This window comes from Hibiscus syriacus, unplaced genomic scaffold (assembly GCF_006381635.1).
Source record: "Hibiscus syriacus cultivar Baekdansim isolate YM2019G1 unplaced genomic scaffold, ASM638163v2 tig00110943_pilon, whole genome shotgun sequence".
In the NCBI taxonomy this organism is placed as follows: Eukaryota; Viridiplantae; Streptophyta; class Magnoliopsida; order Malvales; family Malvaceae; genus Hibiscus; species Hibiscus syriacus.
Window position 1 is genome coordinate 1,448,573 of NW_024062924.1, and position 17,304 is coordinate 1,465,876.

At 34.5% G+C, this 17,304-nt stretch overlaps 1 protein-coding gene across 1 annotated transcript; it reads right to left on the reverse strand.

The window, feature by feature from the left end:
* Positions 1-313: 313 nt before the first annotated feature.
* Positions 314-712, reverse strand: LOC120147806. Its single transcript, XM_039161099.1, has 2 exons — positions 523-712; positions 314-477 (listed from the first exon to the last, which is right to left on the reverse strand). Exons 1-2 carry the CDS (start codon positions 710-712, stop codon positions 314-316), a joined length of 354 nt encoding a protein of 117 aa, XP_039017030.1.
* Positions 713-17,304: the final 16,592 nt, after the last annotated feature.

Here is a 17,304-nt window from a genome sequence, read left to right on the forward strand (position 1 = left end):
AGACTTTGGACATTGTGAAAATTTACAAAATGATAACCAAAATTATAATTTCCAATTCCTTCAATTCAGTCACGAAATCATTTAATTAAACTTTCATAATTAAAAATAATCATCTAAAATCATTTAAAACCTTTCCAAAATATTGTTAAAACCAAAATATAAATTTTATAAACTTTTCTTCATTTTTATCAGAAATCTAGAAATTGACCCAAAACCAACTCTAACTACCAAACCTAACTTTAGGACGTCAAAACTTTCTCCCTCTAAAAAGAATTTCGTCCCCAAAATTACCTTAGCTAAACAACCGTGGAAACTAAGCTCTCATTGACTCTTCCATCTCCCAAGTCACCTCCTCAGTATTGTGGTTACGCCACAACACTTTTACCAACGGAATGACCTTGTTCCAAAGAACATTCACATCCCTAGTCATAATCTTAATAGGTTCTTCGTTGTAAGAAAGATCCTTGTGAACCTCAACTTCATCAACCAAAACGACATGAGAAGAATCCTACATATACTTACGCAATATCGACACATGGAACACGTCGTGAATACACTTGATCTCAAGCAGTAACCTCAAACGATACGTAACTAGCCCAACACGCTCCAACACCTCAAACGGTCCTATAAACCTTGGACTAAGCTTACCCTTTCGCCCAAAATGTAACACCTTCTTCCAAGACGAAACCTTAAGAAACACCAAGTCACCCATAGCTTACTCAACCTCTCGACGCTTCAAATCTGCATAAAACTTTTGCAGATCAAAAGCAGCCTTCACCCGATCCTTAATCAACTTAACTTTATCCTTAGTCTCTTGAATGAATTCTAAACCAACAAAACATTTCTCACTCAACAAATTCCAACAAAAAGGAGTATGACACTTACTCCCGTACACCGCCGTACATCGCCTCAAATGGAGCCATCTGAATACTAGCCTAAAAATTGTTACTCTAAGCAAACTATACTAGCGGCAAATAACTCTCCCTAGAACCAATAAAATCAATCACACACGCCCTAAGCATATCATTCAAAACCTATATCACCCGCTTAGATTACCCATTTGTCTGCAGATGATAAGTCGTGCTCAAACTAAGCTTTGAACCAAAAGCCTTATGCCAACTTCACCAAAACCTCGACCTAAACCGCAAATCACGATTCGAAATGATCGGCAAAGGAACTCCATGCAACAACACTATCTCAGCTATGAACAACTCAACTAATCACCATAATGAACACGTAATATGAACTGGAAAAAATGCATACACTTAGTAAGCCAATTAAGTATCACCCAAATTGAATCCTTATTTGACGGTGAAAACGAAAAACCCATCACAAAATCTATCGTAATCAATTTCCACTTCCACTCAGGAATACTAATATGCTGCAGTAAACCCGAATGACACTAATGATTTGATTTAACACCTTGACAAACCCAACAACGTCCGACAAACTCAACAACAACATGCTTCAACCCGGGCCATCAAAACAACTCATAGAAGTCCTGAAACATATTCATACTATCCGGATGCATTGCAAACGGTCCACTATGTGCCTCTACGAGAATCTCACGCCTCATTCCTCATCCCTCGGCGCACACAACCTACCTCAAAAGCAAAAAATACCCTCAGAGCTCAACGAGAAGTCACCTCCAACACCATCTCGCACTAGCTGAAACTTTTCTTCCAACTTCTCGTCACTTGGTTGCATATCCCGAATACGTTGGGAACATGTAGACTTAACTTGTAACTCAGATATTAATGCTCCATCCTTAGCCAAACTCAAACGATCAAACAATGTTGGGACCGTCGGCTCACCCCATGACCCAGCGAAAACAAAAATTTGACAGACTCGCCTGCGATGCAAGTACGATAAATCAAAATCGGGAGAAAATGATGTGAATATATATAGTGGGTTCCTTTAAAAATAGCAAGGACAACATCGGCTAATGGTGGTGTCGATCGATTCGAATCGTAAGCCTCCACGAAACCACGTCTCGGCCTCTACTCTGTACACCCGATTGAGAGCAATATTTGCTTTTCCCAAAACTTTTTTTGAGAAAAACGGCTAAAGATAATGTGTAAAAACGCCTAGACCTTACACCTCCTTTTATATCCAAGTTACCCTAACATATTAGTGATTTTATTATTTTTAATTAATTAAATCTTTATTTAATTAATTTAAATTAAATATTTAGTATTATTAAAACATATGTATATCAAATATACATTAACTCTAGATATATTTTAGTATCGTACAAAAAATTGTACATCTTTTCTCATTTCAATCCTAGGGTGTGACCTTATAGGTTCTTTTAACGCTAGCAGTAATTATTAGAACAATTCTAATATTATATACAATGAGTGACATCTAGCAATATATCATTGTCACCTAAGTTACAAGAAAATATGATTCGATATATCATCTTCGTGATTAATTCTTTTATGTATTACATCCTTTTGTCCTTTATATCTATAATAGGCACAAGTCTTGGAATAGTCGCACTTGTATAGCCCATATATTGTTTCTTGATATCTAGAGTATAATTTAATTAACGAATAGTTTGTGATATCTCATATCAACTTATTCGAGCATGGCCATGCATTTCTAGTCTCTCACAATCAAGTGGCAAATAATATATTTCCTATTATGTAGGAAGGGCAAATCATATCTTAATCATACACACCCACTACATATATCGAGATATATTCAATAACATTCTTTATAGAGAAACCAGTTACGGAGCTTTTTAACTGCATCAAAACATACAAAAATATATGTTGGGATAGTATTGATCTCAAGTCTGAGGATCGTACATATAGTCATCACCATGAGTAATGTTATGATTGTCACATAATAATCCAAGACATATGCTCATGGTGGGTCAATCTAATTCATTGTTCTCTAACAATATAATCATGTATCAATTCTGGCATCTCTTTGTCAATGACAACTCGTTGTCATCAATCAATAACATGTTAGACTTAAGCGTACTATTATTGTCCATGCCCATAATAACACTTGATTTGGGATTTTTTAATAATAACAATTATGTTATTATATGGACTTTATTATCTTCTAGTTTATGTTAAACTCAAATATATAACTAAAAATAATAGCAGCAATGACTTTACTCAATAAAATTGGTAAATAAAATGTATAATTACAATCATCATATGATTGGTCTTTCGGCATACTATAACAAACAAAGCACGTAACTCACCCATCGACTTTCGATTGAAGGCGTTCGTAACCACGTTAGCCTTACCCGGATGGTACTCATTCACACATTCGTAGTCTTTTAACAATTCAACCCAAAGCCTCTACTCAAATTAAACTCATTCTGAGTGAGGAGGTATTTGAGACACTTTTGATCAATGTAAAGAATACACTTCTCACCAAAACAAGTAGTGTCGCCAAATCTTCAATGCAAACACTACTGCAGCCAACTTCAAGTAGTGCGTATGATAGTTACACTTATGTGGCTTCAACTGCCTTCATGCATAAGCAACTACATTTCTGCCTTGCATCAGTATGTACCCAAGACCCACAATCGACACAACACTATAAACCACTAAATCCTTTCCCAACATTGGTTGAACTAACATAGGAGCCTCTATCAAAGTTTACTTTAACAATTCAAAACTATTATGCCTTTCACTCGTCCACTCAAACTTAAAATCATTTTGCAACAACTTAGTTAACAGAGAAGCTATCCATGAAAAAACCCTAAACAAAAGTCTACAGTACCTTACCCTAGAAAATGAGAACCTTAGCAACACTCCTGAGCGACTTTGACTCAGCTATCACCTTAACCTTACTTGGATCAACCCGAATACACTCGGCGGAAACAACATGACTGAGAAACACCACTTCTCCTAACCAAAAAATGCACTTAGAAAACTTGGCACACAACTTATTTTCCCTCAAAACTTGCAAAACAACCCAGAGATGCTAATCGTCATCTTCTTTAGAAGCTGAGTACACCAAGATATCGTCAATGAACATCACCACAAACATATCAAGATACGGGTGAAACACATGGTTTATCAAATCCATAAAAACAACTGGAATATTAGTTAAACCAAATGGCATCACTATGAACTTGTAATGACCATAACGCGTCTGAAAAGTTTTCTTCATCACATCCGGTTCACTAACATTTAACTGATAGTACCCAAAGAGCAATTTGATCTTTGAAAACACCTTGGCACCCCTAAACTGATCAAATAAGTCATCGATCCTCGACAAAGGATATTGATTCTTGATCCTCAACTTGTTTAACTGACGATAATCAATGCACGTTCGCATTTTACTATCCTTCTTCTTTACAAACATAACTAGAGCACCCCACGGAGAAACATTCAAACGGATGAAACCTTGATCCAACAACTCTTACAACTACACTTCCAACTCCATCAACTCCTTAGGTGCCATGTGATGGGATGAAATAGACACAGGGTTTTAATCAGTATAAGTCTCTATACGAAACTCAACCTCACGATCTGGTGTCAAACCTGTAAACTCTTATGGAAACACATATGAAAAGTTCTGAACAGTATGAATATCCTACACATGCAACTCCCGACCACCTGGATTAAGTACGTAAGCCAAGTATGCCTCACAACCATGAACATTCTACTTGCATCCAAACCTGACACAACATTAGAAAGAAACTCCGATCACTCACCTAGAACCACTAATTCCACATGTCCACCGTCTTCAAAATTGCTCGGGGCAACTCAAAATCTAAGTGCTCATGATGCTCACGTAATCAATCTGTACCCAGAATGACGTCAAAACCATGAAACGATAACTCCATCAAATTGGTCAGAAATCCTCACCTTGAACAACAGAATGACATCTACGGTACATAAGATCCACAAGTGCTCTCTCGCGCAAAGCTCCAGTTACAAACAAACCCACACTCTTAATATAAATAGGAACACTTAAATGACTAGTCAAACTACCAAGGATATAAGAGTGCGTAGAACCAAAATCTATTAAGGCAAACAAAGAAAAAGACTCTAGCAGTATCAACTACTCAGACACGAGAACGACCTCTACCATAAGTCTGACCCATCAGATCACCCGTACCAACTCGACCACCTCTTCTAGAAGGAATATGTGCACCATCTCTAGGCTCAGCTCTTCTTGAATAATCTCGTAACTGATGACCATTTTTACCATAACGAAAACAACCTCTAGTACTATTCCAAAACTCACCCGGATGACTCTTACCACAAGAAGAACAAAGTGGAAACTGATACCAACCTCTAAACAATCTAACAGCTGAACCAGACTGACCCTAAAGAGATCACACTGATCTATTCCTTAATCCCATTTAGGGGAACGACTCTAAAAACTAGCATCACCGGACCTCTTTCTAGAGAACCCTGACTGGTCCACCCAAAGTACTATCAACATCCCTCACCTGATCTACCAGAACATCGAACACCTCTGAACACCCGGTAACCAAGTAGGCATGAATCTCTTTTCTTAAGCCATCCTTAAACCTCTTGTACCTCGCAAGATTATTCGACACAATCTCTCTAGTATACTCACTCAGATGAATAAACTTGACCTTGTACATAGATACCGACGAACGACCCTAAACCAAGTCAAGAGACTTTTTCTTCCTCGCGTCCGTATACTATGTACCCAGAAACTTACGCCTAAACACTTTCTTACTTGCTCAGACGAAACAATCTCTCGGGCATGCTCACTCAAAAGAATAAAGTTGGCCTCTTACTCAAATACTGATAAACGACCTTAAACCAAGTGAAGAAACACTTTCTTCCTCGCATCCCTATATTGTGTACCCCAAAACTTGAGCCTAAACACCTCCATAAAGTATGACCACGTCAATCTATCATTAGTAGCACTCATTCGAGTCATGATTAATTAACGATTGAGCGTCACCTTGAAGTAAGAACGTAACACAACCCAGCCTCTCAACTTCGGTATAACCCATCTAATCTAAAACTCAAATAAAACTCTCCAACCACTTTTCTGCCACTGTTGGCTCGGTATGGTAATACCACTAAACTATCTGGCTCTTAAAGCCCTCAAGTGATCTAGCGTCAACCCTCTATTTGCTGGTATCGACACAGAAGAAAAAACCTCAATTGGAATGGCTTACCGTAAAGCTCCTAGAAAATCCTTAGTCAACACATCCACAAAAGGACTCAGTTGTAGAACCACTACGGGGTCCATTAGCAACACTTATGACCTTAATCGCATTTGCCCCAATAGTAGGACAACTCAATCCCAGAGCTCCCAACATAACACAATTTTGTGGTACTATCGTTCAAACTAAACACATACAAACCAACATCATAGTGAGAAGCACACCAATGATCAAGGCAATAACTGAAAAAACATTTCAAAACTATATGAAAATTTGGTTCTCATTTCCTACCACAGCCTGCAATAGCATACACATCATTAATCAATACAAAATTTGCATAACCTAGCTCTGATACAATTAAATATAACGTCCCATACCCGATCTAGGAGTCCGAGTCGGATACCTGAGCATACATTAGGTTCCAATCATCTTGGACGAATTAGGATCCATATTACGCATAGTTCATGAAAGTAAACAAATTAAATCTATTAATATTAATCACACAATGTTTAATTCAACTAACATGCAATTGAATCTCAATTAAACATGGAAAATTTACATCATATAATAAATTAACAATTAAAATCATCTAATTAAAGTTACCACACACTAAACATTGTCATAAGGAAGCAACACGTAAAATTTCATACCAATCGGACATCAAACAATCACTCAATTGATCATACAAGATTAAAGACCTAAACATAAATATGCAAAAATTGCATACCAAACAATGACATGTAATTGAGGGTTCCATTATGTAATTAAGTGTTTTTAAGAAGTGATCACTCAAATCTCATCAAATTTCCAAATCAAGAGTTTAAGTAATTAAGCAAATCAATTTTTAAGTTAACTTGAACTTACATAATAATTCAACGGTCAATGTAGAATTTAAGAACACTTCAGACCTTTAATGAATGCAATTCCACCTTTTTACATCGAACAAAACAATGAAGGGATCGATTAATTTTTACAGGGATCGATCTCAACTCTTTTCAAAATAGAAACTTTAGGATCAATCCTTTATCTAAAAAACTGAAGATTTGCTAAGAACATGCATATTTGGTCAACTAATCACCCACATAAAAACAATCATTGCCTAGGAATATGCTTCAACTTTATTCAACCACTTCATACATGTCAAAACATATGTGTAGCATGTTTTGTAACATAAGTGAACACATCAATCAAGGATTTGGCACCAAAAGTTAACAATTGCATAAAAGTTCATTTCAAGCACAAGTTACCTACTTATTTTTGTCATTAAAGGTCGTTTCATGCAACCTAAGAGCCTATCACATTTAGTTTACCAAGTTACACTTAACTAAACACTCTAAACACTTCTTTAAGGGTCTAAATTAACATTTGAGTAATCTCATGCTTCAAACAACAAGTTTATACTTATAAATTCAATGTCAACAAATCAAACCAACATTAAATCCCAAACGTAAATCCACTTATTACAAACGAAAATCTAGCATTATAAGGCCAACAAAGTGAATAATAAGTCTAAGTCCAAAATGTCCCCAAATTACCTCATAAAGTTTTTGAAAACCACATACATATAGATTTATACCTTTGTATTGCTTATCATACCGATGCCAAGCTCTTCACCTCCAAACTCGACTCTGATCCTCTAAAAATGTTAACAACGAGGGTGAGCTTATAAAGCCCAGCGAACAACTAACATTCAAAGTAATACACGTAACCAAGATAAAGATCAATCCTATATGTTCATATGTAAGTTGTTATTTACTCCACACATTCAAAGAAATGCACATCAGAATTAGACATCATGATCAACTCACATATTCAGAATATATATAGATTTTCGAAAATCGATTTCAAAATTCTATGCATCATTTGCAACACAACACGACACAACACATTCACATTCCCAACATAAGTGGCATCATATGTAAATCAACATAATTCATATTCTATCATCATAATTAACCAAATAACACAATATATCGGTATTAATAAATGCAACACTACACAAACCTCAACCTTGAATCATTTTCATTTCCTAAGAATGAGAGTCACTCACTTTGCTGTTTGAAAACTGAAAGCACTTCCAAACACTATCTTTACGTTCAGCAAACTCAAAGCACCAAGTTTCCTTCATAAACAACACAATATGAACCTTGTAAAGAAAATTAACACATCAAAATCTAATCTAAAACAATGCAAAATCCTCTGTTTCTAAAATAGAGCACAATCTTCAAAAACACCAAAAACCTTCCCGAAACGTCACTCCAAAATCTCCAAACTGAAACGCAAGAATCTGCACACTTAAAGTTGATAAAGAATAACTATAATAAACATCTAAATCATCTAGAACCACACCAATCATCGTGTACAAAACTAAATTCTCATATTCCCAAAATAACAAAAATCAATATTGTTTTCAAGAAGGTAACATCCAAACCATTTTCAATCAAAAAACTGATTTAATATGATCATAATCACTCCAAAAAGAAATCAATTTAATTAATAAAATCTTAAAATCAATTCAAGATATCAGCTCATTAATTAGCTTCGAAAATCAATTGAAATCTTAGAAATCATTTCAATTAAATCAACAATTTAATAGAATCATTAACACTTAGTCACTTGCCCTCGAAACTTGAAAGAAAACCAAGGAAAAGATCCTTACCTTTCTAGAAAATATATTGAAATTGAGATCATCAATGGAACTCCATGATGATCAAGCTTTAAAAACAAGAAGAAAATTAAAATCAAGATTGAAATTAGTGAATTTAGAAATAAAGAAGAAAAAGAAAAAAAATTGATTATCTTGTTTGGGAGAAAACGAGAGATAATGGAGGAAGTTATGAGAAGTTACTAAAATTCAAAACGAGAAGGAAATGAAAAGCACGTGAATGAAAACAAGTAAATAAATAATTTATGTTAAAATGAATCTAGATGGAAAATGGTAAAAAGGGAAAATTAAAAAAAATTATTTAGAAGGGAAAACTCTAAACATAAGCCTTGGTATAATTACTTCATAGACACTGGATATTGTGAAAATTTACAAAATGATCACATAAATTATAATTTTCAATTCCTTCAATTTAGTCACCAAATAATTTAATTAAACTTTCATAATTACATCCAAAATAACTTAAAACCTTTCCAAAATATTTTTAGAACCAAAATATGAATTTTATAAATTTTTCTTCCTTTTTATCGAAAATCAGAAAATCGACCCTAACTACCAAACCCGACTTTAGGACGTTACATTGTCACCTACCTAATATTCAATATCTTTTCTCTTTATGTATGAATAAGATAGCTTTCTGTTAGTAGCTATCTTGAGGTTATCTTGAATGATATGTAGTTTTTATTCTACTGCTTTGATCAAATCAGGGTCATTTATATCTCGATCTTTCAGTTCGAACCAATTCAATGGTGTTCGACATCTTCTTCCATATAAGGCTTCATAGGGATTCATCTTGATACTCGATTGATAATTGCTAGTATAAATGAATTCCACGAAATGCAAGTACTTTTCCAAAATCCTTTGAATTCGATCACACATGCCCTTAGCATATCTTCCAAGATTTGAATAGTATGCTATGATTTTTCATCATTCTGTGGATGAAAATCTATACTAAAGTTAAATCGAGTACCTAAGACTTTATGCAAACAATTCCAAAATCTCAAAGTAAATCTTGGAACTCTATCTGATACTATAAAAACTAGAACTTCATGTAGTCGAACTATTTCTTTAATGTATAACTCTTCATATTTATCCATCGAATAGTCAACTCGAAAAGAAATTATGTACACTGTCTTGGTCAATCTATAAACTATCATCTGGATTCTATCATTTTTATTATGTGTCAAGGGTAGCCTTGTTACGAAATCCATTGTCACTCATTCCCATTTCCATTAAGGATTAGAAATTGGCTACAGTAGTATCGAAAGAACCTAATGCTCTGCTTTTACTTGTTGACAAGTCAGACAATTGGAAATAAACTCTATAATAACTTTTTCATACCTGGCCACCAGTAACACCTCCTTAGATCCATATACATCTCATTTCCTCCAGAATACATAGTCAAAAGACTAAAATATGCCTCGGTAAGGAGCTCTTCCTTCAACTCATCATCATTTGGAATATAAACTATGCCTATGTAGTATAAGCACCTATTAGGCTTTACATCAAAGTCCTTGGTTTCTTCTTTTTCTATTTGTCCCATCCTAGCCAAGTATTTTTCACCTTTTCTCTAAAGTTCCTTTACTCCTTCCAGCAGAGTAGACTTTAACCTTAATTCTACAACTAATGCACCATTTCCTTTCATCAATAAATGAGCATCCAAAGTCCTTAATGCAGAAAATTCTTTTAGGTTAACATATCTGCTACCACGTTAACATTTCCTGGATGGTAGTTTATAACCACATCATAATCCTTAAGGAGATCTATTCATCTCCTTTGCCTTAAGTTCAACTTATTTTGAGTCAATAGATATTTCAAACTTTTATGGTTCGTATAGTTATAGCACCTCTTACAATAAAAATAAAGGTAACATATCTTCAAAGCAAACACCACAACTTCCAGCTCAAGATAATTAGTAGGATGATTCCTTTCATATGGCTTAGGTTTCCTTTAAGCATAATTGAACACTTTTCCTTCTTGCACCAATACACATCCTAGACTAATATGAGACGTGTCGTTGTACACCACATAATCCTTGCTTGACTCTGGTTGTACTAACACCGGGGCCTCTATTAAGACATTCTTTAAAATCTCAAAAGTTTTTTGGCACCTATCTGTCCAAATTAATGGCACATCTTTCCCTAGCAACTTTGTCAGTTAGGAGAAAGTCATCGAAAAGTCTTTTATAAACCTTCGATAATAATCAGCTGATCCCAAGAAACTCTAAACCCAATAAACATTCTTTGGAACTTTCCAATCCATTATAGCTTGAATTTTCATGGGATCCACTCAAATTACTTTTGTTTATACTAAATGTCCAATAAATATGACCTCTGACAACCAAAATTCACATTTTGACAACTTGGCATACAACTTTTTATCTCGAAGTATCTGTAAAACAATACGAAGATGTGCATCATGCTCTTCCTTAGTCTTTGAGTAAACCAGAATATCATCAATAAATACATCCATGAACCAATCCAAGTATGAATGAAATACTTGGTTCATCAGATCCATAAATTTCACAAGATTGTTCGTTAAACCAAATAACATTATAACAAACTCGTAATGTCCATACCGAGTCCGAAAGGTAGTATTTGGAAAGTATTCCTCTTTAATATTCAACTCATTGCTACCCATATAGAAGATTAATCTTAGAAAATACTATTTCACCTTTTAATTGGTCAAACATGACATCAATCCTCAAGAGTGGATACTTATTCTTCACTGTAACCTTATTTAACTAACAATAATCTATGTGTAATCGCATTGATCCATCTTTCTTCTTCACAAACATTACTGATGCACCCGAAGGAGAAATAATTAACCCAATAAACCGTTAATATAATAATTATGATAATTAGGCCCTTTAAATCGTAGAGCTCGATCAGAGCCATATGATATGGGGGCAACGAGATAGGCGTAGTTCCCGAAAATACTTCAATTCTAAAGTCTACTTCTCTATCGAGAGGTAATCCTGGTAGCTCATCTGGAAACACGTTCGATTACTCTACAACAGTTTGAATTTGAGTATCTAACACATTGGCCAAGAAAGCTTGACAACCCTACAACAGTAGTTTCTTAGCATAAATAGTTGAAATCACGTTGGATAAAGGATTTACTTTTCTCTTACCACTATCAACCATGTACCTTTTGAGTCTTTTAGTATCAATCAATTTAAGTGACAATCTACCATGGCATGATAAAAAGATAATCAGTTCAAGTCCAAAATCTTTTGAACTCCTTGAAAGGTAGCTCCATCAAGCTTGCTGGAAACTCTATGCCTTGAATATTTATCAGACAATTTCTACTTATCCACTTTACCATAGAAATTTGAACCAAAGGTTCGTGGCAATCATGTCTCTCAAAATATTTTCTAAGGGAATGATTGTTTCTCTAAGCAAGTTTTTACTAATGTATAAGTGTGTGGAGCAATGGTCAATAAAAAACATACACATGTTCATAAAAAAGATAAAGGGTACCTACTATTATCTCTGGATCATCCTGGTCATCATTAGTCTTGATATTATATACTCAGTTCTAGCGCCCTCCAGGTTGTGTAGTATATTCTAAAAAACAAATTTGTCCTCATCCTCAACCTCTCTAAGGTGCTAGTACATATAGATCTTTCATTCGGTACTGAATTCTCTTTAGGCATTAAAGAGTATTCCCAAATATATTTTCATGATTCACTGCATCAAAAGCAAGCTCCTGTTACTACTTTGCATGCCTCAGTATGATTTTGGCCATAAAGCTGAGAAGTTAAATATGACTCTGACTTTATGATAGTCTTCTTACACACCCACAATAACTAACTGATATTGTTTACCTCTTCTAGCATTGAATCCTTTACGATTTAAAGCATCATACTTCGATCTACTCTGATATAAATAACTAGAACCTCTGCCCCACTTGGACTGCAATGAAAGTAAAGATATCCTTTTTCTTTTTCTTTGTTGAACTCTATACTCTACAAAAATTTTCATTATAGGCTCTTTCCAATGCCTTAACTCTATTCACTATCTCTTGAAACGTAAAAAGATTTAACGCCAACATAAACTTCTTCAATCTCGGATGCAATCCTTTGATAAACCAGAATATCATCAATAAATACATCCATGAACCAATCCAAGTATGAATGAAATACTTGGTTCATCAAATCCATAAATTTCACAAGATTGTTCGTTAAACCAAATAACATTATTACAAACTCGTAATGTCCATACCCAGTCCGAAAAGTAGTATTTGGAATATATTCTTCTTTAATATTCAACTCATTGCTACCCATATAGAAGATCAATCTTAGAAAATACTATTTCACCCTTTAATTGGTCAAACATGACATCAATCCTCAGGAGTGGATACTTATTCTTCACTGTAACCTTATTTAACTAAAAATAATCTATGTGTAATCACATTGATCCATCTTTCTTCTTCACAAACATTACTCATGCACCCGAAGGAGAAACAATTAACCCAATAAACCCTTAATAGTTTGAATTTGAGTATCTAACACATTGGCCAAGAAAGCTTGACAACCCTACAGCAGTAGTTTCTTAGCATAAATAGTTGAAATCACGTTGGATAAAGGATTTACTTTTCTCTTACCACTATCAACCATGTACCTTTTGAGTCTTTTAGTATCAATCACTTTAAGTGACAATCTACCATGGCATGATAAAAAGATAATCAGTTCAAGTCCAAAATCTTTTGAACTCCTTGAAAGGTAGCTCCATCAAGCTTGCTGGAAACTCTATGCCTTGAATATTTATCAGACAATTTCTACTTATCCACTTTACCCTAGAAATTTGAACCAAAAGGTTCGTCGCAATCATGTCTCTAAAAATATTTTCTAAGGGAATGATTGTTTCTCTAAGCAACTTTTTACTAATGTATAAGTGTGTGGAGCAATGGTCAATAAAAAACATACACATGTTCATAAAAAAGATAAAGGGTACCTACTATTATCTCTGGATCATCCTGGTCATCATTAGTCTTGATATTATATACTCAGTTCTAGCGCCCTCCAGGTTGTGTAGTATATTCTAAAAAACAAATTTGTCCTCAACCTCAACCTCTCTAAGGTGCTAGTACATATAGATCTTTCATTCTATATTGAATTGTCTTTAGGCATCAAAGAGTAATCCCAAATATATTTTCATGATTCACTGCATCAAAAGCAAGCTCTTGTTACTACTTTGCATGCCTCAGTATGATTTTGGCCATAAAGCTGAGAAGGTAAAATCTGACTCTGAGTTTATGATAGTCTTCTTACACACCCACAACAACTAACTAAGATTGTTTACCTCTTCTAGCATTGAATCCTTTACGATTTGAAGCATCATACTTCGATCTACTCTGATAAAAATTACTAGAACCTCTACCCCACTTGGATTGCAATGAAAGTAAAGATATCCTTTTTCTTTTTCTTTGTTGAACTCTATACTCTACAAAAATTTTCATTATAGGCTCTTTCCAATGCCTTAACTCTATTCACTATCTCTTGAAACGTAAAAAGATTTAACGCCAGCATAAACTTCTACAATCTCGGATGCAATCCTTTGATAAACCACAATATCATCAATAAATACATCCATGAACCAATCCAAGTATGAATGAAATACTTGGTTTATCAGATCCATAAATTTCACAAGATTGTTCGTTAAACCAAATAACATTATTACAAACTCGTAATGTCCATACCGAGTCCGAAAAGTAGTATTTCGAATGTATTCTTCGTTAATATTCAACTCATTGCTACCCATATAGAAGATCAATCTTAGAAAATACTATTTCACCCTTTAATTGGTCAAACATGACATCAATCCTCAGGAGTGGATACTTATTCTTCATTGTAACCTTATTTAACTAACAATAATCTATGTGGAATCGCATTGATCCATCTTTCTTCTTCACAAACATTACTGATGCACCTGAAGGAGAAACAATTAACCCAATAAACCCTTAATTTAATAATTATGATAATTGGGCCCTACAAATCGCAGAGCTCGATCAGAGCCATATGATATGGGGGCAACGAGATAGGCGTAGTTCCCGAAAATACTTCAATTCTAAAGTCTACTTCTCTATCGGGATGTAATCCTGGTAGCTCATCTGGAAACACGTTCGAATACTCTATAACATTTTGAATTTGAGTATCTAACACATTGGCCAAGAAAGCTTGACAACCCTACAACAATAGTTTCTTAGCATAAATAGTTGAAATCACGTTGGATAAAGGATTTACTTTTCTCTTACCACTATCAACCATGTACCTTTTGAGTCTTTTAGTATCAATCACTTTAAGTGACAATCTACCATGGCATGATAAAACGATAATCAGTTCAAGTCCAAAATCTTTTGAACTCCTTGAAAGGTAGCTCCATCAAGCTTGCTGGAAACTCTATGCCTTGAATATTTATCAGACAATTTCTACTTATCCACTTTACCATAGAAATTTGAACCAAAAGGTTCGTCGCAATCATGTCTCTCAAAATATTTTCTAAGGGAATGATTGTTTCTCTAAGCAACTTTTTATTAATGTATAAGTGTGTGGAGCAATGGTCAATAAAAAACATACACATGTTCATAAAAAGGATAAAGGGTACATACTATTATCTCTGGATCATCCTGGTCATCATTAGTCTTGATATTATATACTCAGTTCTAGCGCCCTCCAGGTTGTGTAGTATATTCTAAAAAACAAATTTGTCCTCAGCCTCAACCTCTCTAAGGTGCTAGTACATATAGATCTTTCATTCTGTACTGAATTCTCTTTAGGCATCAAAGAGTAATCCCAAATATATTTTCATGATTCACTGCATCAAAAGCAAGCTCATGTTACTACTTTGCATGCCTCAGTATGATTTTGGCCATAAAGCTGAGAAGGTAAAATCTGACTCTGACTTTATGATAGTCTTCTTACACACCCACAAAAACTAACTGAGATTGTTTACCTTTTCTAGCATTGAATCCTTTACGATTTGAAGCATCATACTTCGATCTACTATGATATAAATAACTAGAACCTCTGCCCCACTTGGACTACAATGAAAGTAAATATATCCTTTTTCTTTTTCTTTGTTGAACTCTATACTCTACAAAAATTTTCATTATAGGCTCTTTCCAATGCCTTGACTCTATTCACTATCTCTTGAAACGTAAAAAGATTTAACGCCAATATAAACTTCTTCAATCTCTGATGCAATCCTTTGATAAACCAGATTATAATCAATAAATACATCCATGAACCAATCCAAGTATGAATGAAATACTTGGTTCATCAGATCCATAAATTTCACAAGATTGTTCGTTAAACCAAATAACATTATCACAAACTCGTAATGTCCATACCGAGTCTGAAAAGTAGTATTTGGAATGTATTCTTCTTTAATATTCAACTCATTGCTAACCATATAGAAGATCAATCTTAGAAAATACAATTTCACCTTTTAATTGGTCAAACATGACATCAATCCTCAGAAGTGGATACTTGTTCTTCACTGTAACCTTATTTAACTAACAATAATCTATGTATAATCGCATTGATCCATCTTTCTTCTTCACAAACATTACTGATGCACCCGAAGGAGAAACAATTAACCCAATAAACCCTTAATATAAAAATTATGATAATTGGGCCCTTTAAATCGTAGAGCTCGATCAGAGCCATATGATATGGGGGCAACGAGATAGGCGTAGTTCCCAAAAATACTTCAATTCTAAAGTCTACTTCTTTATCGGGAGGTAATCCTGGTAGCTCATCTGGAAACACGTTCGAATACTCTACAACATTTTGAATTTGAGTATCTAACACATTGGCCAAGAAAGCTTGACAACCCTACAACAGTAGATTCTTAGCATAAATAGTTGAAATCACGTTGGATAAAGGATTTACTTTTCTCTTACCACTATCAACCATGTACCTTTTGAGTCTTTTAGTATCAATCACTTTACATGACAATCTACCATGGCATGATAAAAAGAAAATCAGTTCAAGTCCAAAATCTTTTGAACTCCTTGAAAGGTAGCTCCATCAAGCTTGCTGGAAACTCTATGCCTTGAATATTTATCAGACAATTTTTACTTATCCACTTTACCATAGAAATTTGAACCAAAAGGTTCATCGCAATCATGTCTCTCAAAATATTTTCTAAGGGAATGATTGTTTCTCTAAGCAACTTTTTACTAATGTAAAAGTGTGTGGAGCAATGGTCAATAAAAAACATACACATATTCATAAAAAAGATAAAGGGTACCTACTATTATCTCTGGATCATCCTGGTCATCATTAGTCTTGATATTATATACTCAGTTCTAGCGCCCTCTAGGTTCTGTAGTATATTCTAAAAAACAAATTTGTCCTCAGCCTCAACCTCTCTAAGGTGCTAGTACATATAGATCTTTCATTATGTACTGAATTCTCTTTAGGCATCAAAAAGTAATCCCAAATATATTTTCATAATTCACTGCATCAAAAGCAAGCTCCTGTTACTAATTTGCATGCCTCAGT